Raw genomic sequence first — 12,949 nt, 5'->3', positions numbered from 1 at the left:
TCAATTTAAGCCATGCTGGTATATATTTAATTGAGGTGCAGGAATTAATTTCAAAAACGCAAAGCATGTCATTTATAGTATAAAAGAATATAAATTTGTGTGTAATTTAATTATCAATATAATTAGCATGCACTTTATGATTTAACCACACAATTCTTCAAGTGTGTCTGCCCGAGTATTTTAATATTTGTCTTGGTGCAAATAAAAGTTTTAGAATTTACTTGATTTTTCAGGCCACACCACAATTGAAACTAGAAGCAAACATGTGAAAGAATTAATGAACCTAGACTAGAAGCTACTCACTCAAGTCCTTGTGCAACAAGAGCATCCCTAGCTCTATTTCCAGCAACCAAAACAAATTTTAATGTCTCAAGAGCTAATATGCTTCCACTTTGCCATCCTATGGCTTTCATTAGAAGAGGTACAACCTGAAAACGAAAAATACATATTAGGAAAGACAAGCAAAGCAAACTATATGACCATTGACCAGCAACCCAAGGTTTCAGAATATGCTTTTGCAAGGAAAAAAGGCCCTACCCACCACCCTAAAAAAAAAACTTATAAATTTGACAGACAATAGTGTAGTCATGCATCAGTTTTTATTATATTTTATTTTAAACAATAGTCGCCAGATGAACAAAATAAAGACAATCAATAATTATCCTATTGAACAGCAAAATCCCTAATTCTGGAATTTCCCAAAGCAATTAAACCTAAGCAAAACTAAATCTTTTAGGAAAAAAATGAAAAAGATAAAAAAAAAAAAAAATCAATTAAAGCAAGCACAATTTTTTTCCAAAATTTACGAATTAAGACAACAACCATTGTCTTATCTACAATTTATAATGTTGTATAATTTTCTTCGACAGATAAGCAATAATCTTGTACAATTAACAACAGTTAGATGTGAATTATCAATTGATATCATTCATAGTTGTTTTTAAATTGAAAAATAAAAACAGCACACCACTTCACCAATGTCTTTTTGCAAACTTAATCATATACCCATCCCTTACAAGTGAACAGACATGCCGTTGTATATAACCAAATTAACAAATCCATCAGGCACTCATTTTAGCAGTGGAGACATAGATAGTTTAACATATACCAAAGAACTTCATACATGCACTAGTTGCTACCATTTCTTCCACACATGTAGTACTAGAAGTTGATGTAGTACACATAAACAACTAAGACGCACACATTCTTGAAGAGTTTGTGAGGGCTGTGTTGATCCATCATCAAGTTCATTTCCTCTATTAGCATAATTGTCATTATTCACCTCTTCTAACACCATTGCTTCTTGTCTTCCCTCATAGGCCACAACTGCCACAAGTATTGGTACATATCCTAGATATCCAACATGATTTGCAAATACAGGATGCACCTGCAATAATGAAACCAAAGCAGCAGATAAAAGCAAAGGAAGCTCGGGGTCAACAGGTTGTGTCATAATGTGTGGCAGCAATGAAAAATGAAATGGATGCTTTTCACCATAGGTTGTTTACCATGTGGTAGTGGAACAAGATCCCATGTCCCATTATGGTTTAAGTTCGACATTTTTAGTTGGAATTTTTCTAATACCATTTGTAACAACTCAAGAAAAGCTCAAACTACATTTGGGCTTATACCCCAAAAGAACTAATCAAGATTACAATTGGACTTCCTTGAAATTCATTGATAAAAGGGTAAGAACTTTTTCTTTCCCAAGCAAATGTGGGATCTCATTCTCTACTTCCTACACCCACAACTTCTTACACCCAGTCCAAGATATTACATTATATCTACCTTGTGTGGTAAGCAGCAAGTTTTTAAGCCTTCATATAGTGTCATCTACCCTTAGCATTTGCATCAAACTACTCTATGGAGTTACAGACATGCCTTTTATGACTGAACCTCTCCTTCTTATCTAACTTCCAAGCTTTGTAGCAATCATAAAGAATATTATGAATCAACATATATATAAAACCAACCTGAAATTCAATACAAAAAAAAAAACTTTATTTTAAAATCAACTTAATAGTGTAAACCATCACATTGCACAATGCATACACACTTGAACCAATAGAAAATTATTTTTTTTAAGGCAGTGGGAGGGAGACTCAGAGAGCTTGCAGTAGAGGATTGCTCCGAAATTTTTGGTTGGAGTTTGGAGTCCCGACTCTAACTTTGACATTAAATTTCGGAATCACTTTAACTCTGAATCAGAATTTTTACTACCATGACTTCATCGGAGCAGACAAGCGTAGGCCGAAGTAAAAACTGGTAAGGATTTACATGGCCCTATCGGGTAGGAGACTCCAACCTCGAACCCATTTCACTACTTTTTATAGCCAACACATAATAAGACACGACACTGTGCAATAGAATTTATATATTTATTTTTGAGAAATGATATAGATACACTTCTTTTATAATTCTATTCTAAACTAAAAATATTTTTACAAAATAATTGTATTAATTATTAAAATAATTGTATCTCTTTACTTTTTTTAAAATGTTACTACCAAAGAAACCATTTCAAAAGATTATGGTGGTTTCTTTAAATATATATATATATATATATATATATATTATGGTTGTAGTATAAATGCTATAGGCTTTTATTGGTCTCCGAGGAGCCTATCTTTCTTATCCACGCAGCGTATTAACTAGCAGTCCTCCTTTCTTAAGATTTTGGGATTGAATTCTTATAATTATGAGCTATTTATAATTAAATACATTACAATTACAAAAAATATTAAAACACATACTTTTTTTTTTAAATAACTGATTTACATCAATAATATTGATTGAAGTGCTTAATCATGATAATAATTTTTTTTGTTTAATAGACTTAAAACCTACTGTGTTGTGAAACCAATGATAATAAAACCAAAGTAAACAAGAAATAATTAAAAAATCAAGTACACGACACAAATTTACGTGGTTCAACAACGTGCCTACGTCTACGGAGCTGTAGAGGATTTTATTATGTTGAGGAATCACAAGGTATACTTTTGGGGTGATTTTCATTGTTCAAAATGGTTGTACTATACAACATAAGCATATTTATAAGATTACAAAATAGAAATCCTAATTTTCATTTTTCTATGACATTCGCTCGAATGGAGTGTTGAGTGCATATCGAACGAACTCTCTGTCTAACCTTCGCTCATAATGATTATTCAAATGAGAAGTGCTCACTACGTAGAGATGTTATAAAAGTAAATTTACATATTAATGTGGTTTAAAGTAATACGTTTAAATTTATTTTATAATAAAATGTAATTTATAATCTAATATATTATATGAAATCTTTGTATAGACATAACATTTCTCTATTCAAATACGACATGATCATACTACAACAAGAAAAGAAAATCAATACTAACAAGTGTAGTTCAATGGTTAAGGGCAGGATAAATAACGTTATTCTTGGTTAAATTGCTAGTTTTTTTTTTTTTTTTTTTAATTCAGAAAGTGTAGTTTAACTGTTTTGGCTTTGTGCTTAGGTAGGTAGGTGTTAAGTGGACTTTGAAGTTAGTCATTCGGTTTGGTACTTAATTCCACTTGGTGATGCATGTGCTTGATGGGCATTTTGTTATGCATTGTTCTATGTTTGTATTTTTACATAGAACAAGATGCTAGTTATGTTGGTATGTCTAAGACCAGGGTTATTATATGGAATTTGATAACTTTTTAGATCTTTGGCAAGAAGTTAGACATTTTAGTATGTGATTCAAGTTATAGTCTATTCTAGTATATGTAACACCCTAAGGGGAGACATGCATCAAAATGGATTTTTGGACTTTTGAGATCACAAGTTAAGTGGATCTTAGGCCCAAGAATTTGCAATGAATTTATAGTTGGTCTAGCTTCTTGGAATGTTTTGAGCTGAGTATAACTTGACAAAAATATTAGCACCACCGCTTTAGTTAGAATTTTTAGAAATTTATGGTACGATAAAAATTTTGTGATGATGTGGTGCCAAGTGGCCTAATCTAGGCTTGACATGTGACAGCCCACTTTGCCACCTCATTTTTAGGCTCCTACTGCTCATAGACACCTGGACAATGGTCTTTGGCTACCCTAAATCCATTAGTCACTTCTTACTTATTTGCATTATTACACCTTATATTTGGTAGAAAGACTCTTGATAAGAATCTAAGATCACATTTTTAGGTTTTATTTCTTATATCATTGCCAAGTGTGCCATCCCTTTCCATCAATGGAACTCACTATTTTTAACTAGTTTTTCAATCATTTTCAGTCAGTATAATCATTAGGTTTTAGACCTTATTTATGCTTGCAAGAAAGCTAGAAATCTTGGGAGAGAATGCCAAGAGGCTAGGCCAAAAATTGCAAGCAATTCACCTATTTTTTTTCTACAGCATGCTACCCTTTGCCTCCAATAAGAATCCTACAGTAGGTTAGATTGTTTTGTCCTGCTTTAGTTCAATAAAATAATTGGAAATAAGAGACATTCATTAGTCTTTAAGATGGTAAACTTGTGGATAAAACATGAGGGAAACCGTGTAACCCATTTCAGCTTCTATCTATCGTTGTTTAACTGTCATTTGTGCCACACGTCCAACATTCATGAGGGCTGGACTTCACCTCTACGGGCCCTTTAATTTTAGCTTAATTATGAAGGATTTTGGTGGTTTTCTATTGGGCAACAAAAACCTAATGGAATGGGACTTGAGTGGCAGATTGTAGTTCAAAACTTGAGTCCATTTTCTCTCATCATCCCATTTGAAACCGAGAGCTTCTTAAAGAATGTTGTTTACTTCATTCTCTTATTCTTCTCTCTTTCAAACAACCACACTTAGCTTGGAATACCAACCCAAACCTCTATAATTGTTGAAAATCGAGAGATAGGAGCTAGTGAGGCATAGTGGTGAAGTTTCTCTTGCTAAAGCCAACTTTTTTAATATTTGTAAGTTTTCTCTTAACTTCTTTTTTACTAAGGTTAGAATGTTATATTGGTGTTACATGAAAGTCTTCTTTAAAGGAGTAAATAGTTTGATTGGTGTTCACAGTTGGATTGAGCTTTTGGTTGCTATCAACTGGTGTTGGACTTGTTAGTGTTGGTTTGAGATAGATAAGAGTTGGATTTCTTTTTCATAACTTGATTGACATGTTTAGACCTTTGTTTGAGTATCAATGGGTTCTACCATGTGAATAAATGTGATCTTGTGTAAGATTTGAGGAACAAGAAGTTAGAATTTCATCTAAGCCACGCATGATTCAGTTATTTGTTTTGCATTTAGATCTCTTGAATTCATAAAGAAATGATGCTCATGTTTGCTATCTTACTAGGAGATTTAGGTTTAAATTATAAATCCCTTTGTGTAAGAAAAAGCATCAAGGTGTATAAGAATGTAAATAAAAAAGAATAAAATTGTCAAGCATGTTTAAGATTCCAAGCTTTAAGTGTGTAAATTACCTTTTTAAAAAAGAGTAAGATTTCGGTTTTTACCCATTATCTTGGGAAAATTTGTGTAAATTACCCTTTTAAAGGACAAAAATGAGATTAGCATAGAAGTCCCATGATGTTTATTAAGTTTCATGAGTTTTAGGATCGGCTTGTAAATGTTGAAAGTTTAAGGGTATTTTTTTTTTGTAATTCTCAATAATTAAAGGGTTAGTTTGTAACTTTAGGAATTTGATACTTCTTTATGCGAAATTTAAAGTAGTCCTAATGCGCTTTTTGCAGTACCACAACTTTATTTTTAAACAAAAAGTTTATAAATTAGTCTCTAACTTACTATCAAGTAATATTTAATTATGTGTAAATACTTCATGTTCATTGCATATGTTCTAATTATCCAAAGAGAGCAATTCACATGCCATGCTTATTGTATACAATCCGATTATTTCAATACCATTCACATGTCATACCATGATTAAATGTCATTGTCGCATGTCCATGCACTATTATGCATAAAGAAAGAAAAGAAAAGAAAAGAATATTATGAAGAGCAATCTATGACTTTGAATGAGATCGCAAGTGTCATAACCCAAATTTTTAAGACCCAATCCCAAGATCCATTGTCCTTATATTGAGTCCAGCTTAGTTTGAAAATAAATAAATAAAAAAAATCCAAAACCGTATCGTTTTGGAACAAACCTTAAAACCACTTTTGTTTTTCTTGCTTTTCCCGTTCAGCGCCCCACGTTCATTTCAATTGCCCCCCCCCTCATGCCTCTCTCTCTCTCTCTCTTCCTCTCTCTTAGATTTCACTACAACCCAAACTTGATCCACCGCTGTTACTCTCTGTCTGATGCCAAAAACAATAAGCCTCTCTTGACTTCCTCTCCCTCGGATCTTAATTTCTCATCAATTACCCCATACATTCTCTCTGTTTCTCAGTCAATCTCTCTATCTCTATCGACCATGGGATTTATTATTGTGGAGTTGTTTAGTTGTATTCTTTATTTTAGATGTGCCAGTTTAATTGTATTAATTTATAGTATGTTCAATTATGTCTAGGTGACAATCAATTTTGCATAAAAAGAAATGGACTGAAATTGATTTTATGAAAAATATTCATATTTTTTTATGAGAAGAACTTTAAACAACCTCGGTTATTTGATCTGCATTACTCATAATTGGTGTAGACATGAGTTAATTTTGGTATTTTGTTTTCAGTTGTATAAAAAGAGCGAATATGAGTTAATTTTGAATTTTGGTATTCTGAATTTATTTAGTACTCTATTGTGATATGATGTGACATGTGAAATCTTTTAGTATGACTTTTGATTTCTGTTCTGCTCTGACCTTACCATGGGTGTAGAAATGTGGCATTTGTTTGGGTTGGTATCAACTTTTTTACCTCTGGTGCACCCACTTTGTAAACAAAGTATTTTCTGCACGATCTTTCATGTATATACACTCGAGGCTCCATAAATAATAAGGGAAAGATTTCACATTTTGTTTCTGCTCGTTTGGTCGCAAGGGTTTGCACATACCACAAGGGTTAAATGCAGTCTCTGTTCTGATATGATCTTCAATTATGCTATGTCAAAAGACTTTTGAATATGAATAATTTTAAACTATCGCTCTGATAATTTTATAACAAATTCTATTTAGCATTATGTTATTGGCTCATGTCTACACACTGATATATGTTCATTACTTATTGAATTGTTGATATCTCACTTCTTATCTAGATAAAAGTTTTCAGATGATTGGGATGTTTCAACTAAGAATGAAGAATATGAAGCATAGGTGAGACTATTTGAACATAGTGGAATAAGTACAAAGAGGGTAATTTGATTTTGGGAGAGTTTTATTCAGTAGTCTTATTTGATTATGTTGACTTGGTATTTTAGAAGGCTGGCGTTTATTTTGAGATTTTGTGGAGTCTTAGAGTATTGGAGTAGTTGTTTTGAGTTAATGAGATTTATGTTTTATAGAAACTTTGGAATTTGTTTAGTAAATTTGAGATATGATTTTAAGTGTCAGGAAGTAGCTCTTTAGACCTCTGGGTATAGGGCGTTACAACAAGGGTCTAGAATCAACTATGAGCACTCTCATTGGTGGGTGCGCTAGATTACTCATTACTTTTCATTACTATTCACAACTTTTCTCAACACTTCTTACTACCCAAACATAAGTGTCTCTTGAGAGTCTGAGACCAATCCACAGGCGACATCAACCATCATGTGGTGAAGATAACCAGTAGGTATACACGACTTATGGGAGTTGTGAGGTACCACACGTATGTTTAAGCAAAGATGCAAGATGCTTCACGTATGCTATGATGTTACAAAGCTATGTGAATGGTGAAAAGGCATTTGGATGGGAGAAAAATACGGAATATAAGTTCATATTCATGCATATATACTCATGTTTACCTTAATCATGTTTATGTTATCTCTATGTATATTTGTGACATAACTTCCCGAGATCTCAAGAAATCTCATCGTGGTAGTCTCACTACCATTCGCACTTGGAATTGTAGATGTTATGATAGGACGGGAGGAAGAAAGCAGACGGGATGGAGAAGCGCAAACCCACTTGGTTGAAGATAGTTGAAGATGAACTCATTTTTTATAACAAAATAGAACTGATCATTTTTTACATAGAACTTGTTCTGCTACTTATAGCAGACATTAGGGAATGATTGACTGATGTTGTTTCTTCCTTTGTAATCTTTTGAAATATGAAACATTGAAATGGATTTTGTATGAATTTTGGATGACGCATTAAGTTGAAACCTGAATGTTATGAATGTATTTTGAGAGTCATGGTGAGTTTGGGATAAGTAATTTATCTTCGTACCAATGGTTTTAGTCAATTTCCACTATGATTTAGTCATATTGTGAGAAACATGCTAGATACATTGTATGTTAACTGTCATGAACGGGTATGTAATTAGGTATTGCATGTCTCAACGCTTCAATCACCACCAAATCCCATGTAGAAGTTGGGGGCATCACAGTATAAGTACAATCTAAATAAGAGGGATATTTATTTCTAGAAAAATGATATTCAATCATTATTTTAGTTATTATTTTGTTATTTTCTCTTAATGTTGCATCGAATGACTCGTAAATTTTCTATCAAAAAATATAAAAAAAAGAATGACTCGTAAATAAGTGAAAAATTATAAATAAATTTTCAATAATTTGATTGTATATTAGAAAATAATAGAAAAATGGTGATTAAAAACATTATAAGTATTATTTTATCAAGAAAAGTGCTACAGTCACAAAGAGGTCCCACTCGTAAATATTCTATCAAAAAGAAAAAATAAAAAAGAAAGAATGACTCGTAAATAAGTGAAAAATTATAAATAACTTTTCAATAATTTGATTGTATATTAGAAAATAATAGAAAACGGGCGTTTAAAAACATTATAAGTATTATTTTATCAAGAAAAGTGCTACAGCCACAAAGAGGTCCACAAAAGTAAACTCATAAAATAATATGATGTAATATGATAGTTAGATCTACTTTACAATAATAATAATTTTAAAATTTAACATATCATATCAAATCATATCAGTTCAATGCATTAATTATATCCTTCATCAAGATTTCTGCTATTAGTTAATGAACTGCTCTGTCTTTGATGTGTTCAAAATTTAGGGTTGGTTTAGATTAGAGATGAGATAAAGTAATTTTAGATGAAAGATTAAAGTTAAAAAAAATATTGTTAGAATATTATTTTTTAATGTTATTATTATTTTAAGATTTGAAAAAGTTAAATTATTTATTATATTTTATATAAAAATTTAAAAAATTTATAATAATAAAATAAAATGAGATGATGTACTTTTGAATCCGAAAGAAAACAAAAAGTCCAAAAAGCCGAAAAGTCCGATCCTGGGCCACGAACAAAGTGCCTACAAAATGGGGAATGCAAGAGCTCTGAGCCACCACAGTTCATTCTTCCTAAGCCCACCTTATTCCAGTGTAACATGGGCTGCAAGTTTATTTATTTATCTATGTTAAATACATTGAGGTGTTTGGAAGGGTTCCCTTGCCCTACAATTTATAAATCTTATTTTAATAAAATTTATTTTGCTCCCCAAAGAAATAGGAGAATCAACCAGAAAGGAGACGGTACGGACGTGGCATGCACACAAGGCAGTAGTTATGGAAGGTAATTCAAATTATCCTACACGAATGCGCGCTAGACATAACAAGGTAAATGAAAATGAGAAACGCTAAGAATTTCCACCTGGAAACCAAAAGATCCTACAACTTTATAACACAATCTAGCAGAACAGAGCTACTTAAGCTGCACAAAAACAATGCCTGTGCATTGATACCATACCTGAGAAGTTATGGCAGAAACAAAAACAGTCGTGTGTATCTCCCAACAATGGCTACTACTGGACATGAAGGTCCCCTATACTCAGATATAGCAGAAAAACCACCAACATATATCCCCCAACGATTTTTACTAATGTGTCTGAAACTCCCCCATGCCGCAGCAATGAAGAACCATAAGCAATCATCACCGGGAATGGGCAGTTCTCATCAGATGGATCCTCGTCAGTCACCACAGCCAACCCAGAAAAATCACAGTCCCAACTCTGCTGATCATGAACTTGATAATACATGTTGAATGCATAAGAAGCATTCCCTTTGAGGCTCAGATGATTACAGGAAGATCCGTACCCCAAAACAGTGCAATCTGAAAGGCTACAAGCATAGTCAATGTTATCTGCCAGATCCTCTAAATCCCTTGCATGTGGGTTCAGAACACACCACCTTTTGGGCAAGTATTTCACATCTTCCACTGGTACTAGACCCTTATCCTGTTGCAAACCCGACAGATCCAATTCATATTTGGGTTTTCCATCATACTCAAATATCCCCCAGTGCCTTTCAAAGCTTCCAGGAGCAACGCTTTTAGCATTCTCATCGATGAGGCTGAACAGATATATGTCAATTACACCTTTCCTCAGAGGGGTTCCGTTTCCACTTATAGCATGTCGGAGCAATCCCTGGTTGAATCTCTTTGCATTCTGGATATTTGCGTTCTCTTCGCCATTAGTTGGCCACCCTACTTCACCTACTATGATCTGCATATCTTGGTAACCAGCTCTAGACATAGCCGAAAATAGAGTGTCCAGATTTGCATCAAACACATTGTTGTAAAGTAAATCACCATCTCTAACAGGCTTGTTTGCTCCATCAAAGAACGCATAGTCCACAGGGAAATAATCGTCCCCATAATAGAGACTGAGGAAGGGATAGCTGTTGACAGTGAAAGGTGCATTATTTACATATAGGAATTGGATTATTTCAATGGTGGGGTCTCGGAGTTCAGGCCGAAAGTCGCCGGCAGATGGCACGGGGTTTGAGTTCGGGGAGAAGTAGATGTCTGCGTTGAAGGGGACTGTGACTTTGATCTTGGAACCGAGTCCAGCATGATTGAGTGCTCGCTGGATATTTTTGAGGGCTGGGAGTGTGCATTGGAGATAGGAGCCATTGTAAGCTGTAAGGAAGGGTTCATTCCCTACAGCAACATACCTGCAAAATCAATTGTCACTGTAATTTCACAAGCACACACATGGGCCAGCCAACATCTAAATGCATGGCTTTTGACACGAAATGAAAACCATCATTAACGACTAATTGAAAATATTAAGCCAGATTAATAATTAAACTTCAGGCCTTTATAAGCTATATTAGATAACAAAAGAAAATACAAGTTAATCAGATCTAGTTTGCAGAAACCTACACCCAAAGGCCAAAAAAGCAGGCAGATCCAGGTTATTGTTACCCTCCAAAGAAGTGTGTGCTGGTGTCAAATGGTCAGCTGGACAATTTGAGCAGATATCAAAATTTAGAGTTGGACCACTTAAATTTACTATAAAGCTGAAGCATTTAGGCTCAAAGTACGTACGCAAAAGATGCTAGAGACTGTATATTTCTCAAAAAGTAAACGAAATCGACTTAATTTGCTAGTCCCACAGAGAATAACAGATGCTAGAAAAAGGAATATCGAAACAGAGCACAGAAATGACACTGCTGGGGACACCAAATTCGAAAAAACCACACCTCAACAGTACTTAACGGTAATCCATAGAGGATTGGACAACGGGAAGACCATTCCAGAATCAGAAACCCATTTGGGGAAGGTAGAGAAAAGTGAGAAAGTACCATTATTCGATATAGCAATCAATGACTAGAAGAATCCAATACCGAAATCAGGGAGGATGTATGGCACCCAGAAACAAAAATCTCAGCCCATAAACGGATTCGGACGGTTACAGATGGAGTGCAAACAGAACCAAAGTGGGGGAAAACCCACTGCTATAACGAAAGGATGGGAAAGAAATTCCAAATGGGTTTGACTAAGATCAAGAAAGTGTGTGTGACTCAACTTGATATTAACTCCCCCATTGTAGGCATAACTAGTAACATTGGCATCCACCCAGGAATCCGCAGCACCAGGATCCTCACTCATCTTCTGCAACATTTTATTGGGTATTGCCAGCATCACTTCAATATCAGTCCCTCTCAGAGCACCCAGAATCTTCTCATCGGCCTCAAACAGCTTCAATTTATCAAATCCATTATCCATCAGCATTTTTACCACCTTTTCCGCTGGGAGTTGGTTTGTTGCCTGGGTTCCCCAGTTCACTCCAATACCCAAACCATTATACACCATGGTCATGAAAACAAGAAAAAGCACTGTTTGAACTGTCATTTTTGTTTTGTTTTGCTTTTTATTGTTTTCTTTTCTTGGATGAACTTTTAATGGGGTTCTCTCTGAATCAGCGAAACGAAATCTTTCTTGAACCAAGAAACAATCAATGTTTCAAAGAGCAGAAATGATTAGGACTAGGGAACTGAAAGGAAACAAGAGAAAGAGGGGGGAAGGGGAAATTTTGGGTTCTTTGTTAAAAGAATTTATAGCGTGGGCAAGTGAGAGTTTTCCCTCACTAGAAAGTTCCTACTTCCAAGTGTTGGCTTTTGGGAAAAACCTTCATGGGGAAGGTGAAAAATTTTGCTGGTTGTGCTTGTTAAAAAAAAGAAAAAGAAGGAGAAGAAGGAAGAAATGTACGTTCCTTAATACAGTTTTTCAGTTACGATGGCGGCCCCATGCTAACGTGCTTCTCAAAACTTGTTAGCCAATTGAAATAGAGCAATGCTACACAATTTCGAAAAGGAAATAAATACCATTTCGAAAATTTTGGAATCTATACTCTCTCGCCTCAACCCACCTTTCTACCTGAGGAGATATGATCAATCATGATACCTATTATAATCCAACAGTTGAGCACGTTCCACGTCACCTATTTTTCATCCATCTAACAGTTACTTTTGAGTAATGCGAGTAATGCTACTCATTATCCCAACTTTCATCATCATTTCATCATCCTATGATGTGGTATTAGATGATTGAAAATTATTTATTACATTTCACTTGTTAACCAATCATTTAATGCCATATCATAGGATGATAGGAGGATGATGAAAGTTGGAATGATGCAT

At 34.2% G+C, this 12,949-nt stretch overlaps 1 protein-coding gene across 1 annotated transcript; it reads right to left on the bottom strand.

Annotated features, from left to right (window-relative positions):
* Positions 1–9,648: 9,648 nt before the first annotated feature.
* Positions 9,649–12,602, bottom strand: LOC121251435 (glucan endo-1,3-beta-glucosidase 8-like). The gene is made up of 2 exons (XM_041150694.1): positions 11,836–12,602; positions 9,649–10,978 (listed from the first exon to the last, which is right to left on the bottom strand). The coding sequence occupies exons 1-2, from the start codon at positions 12,159–12,161 to the stop codon at positions 9,829–9,831; spliced, it is 1,476 nt and encodes a 491-aa protein (XP_041006628.1). The 5' UTR covers positions 12,162–12,602; the 3' UTR covers positions 9,649–9,828.
* Positions 12,603–12,949: the final 347 nt, after the last annotated feature.

This window comes from Juglans microcarpa x Juglans regia, chromosome 2S, assembly GCF_004785595.1.
Source record: "Juglans microcarpa x Juglans regia isolate MS1-56 chromosome 2S, Jm3101_v1.0, whole genome shotgun sequence".
In the NCBI taxonomy this organism is placed as follows: Eukaryota; Viridiplantae; Streptophyta; class Magnoliopsida; order Fagales; family Juglandaceae; genus Juglans; species Juglans microcarpa x Juglans regia.
The sequence above is the reverse complement of the archived record's forward strand: the minus strand, read 5'-3'. Positions and strand labels throughout refer to the sequence as shown.

Bases quoted from the DNA above. Each gene is read 5' to 3' on its own strand.
- LOC121251435 (XM_041150694.1), bottom strand. From the start codon at position 12,161: ATGACAGTTCAAACAGTGCTTTTTCTTGTTTTCATGACCATGGTGTAT. The intron at 10,979-11,835 runs GTTGAGTCACAC...TTGATTTTGCAG, and splicing joins AATGGGGGAGTTAATATCAA to GTATGTTGCTGTAGGGAATG.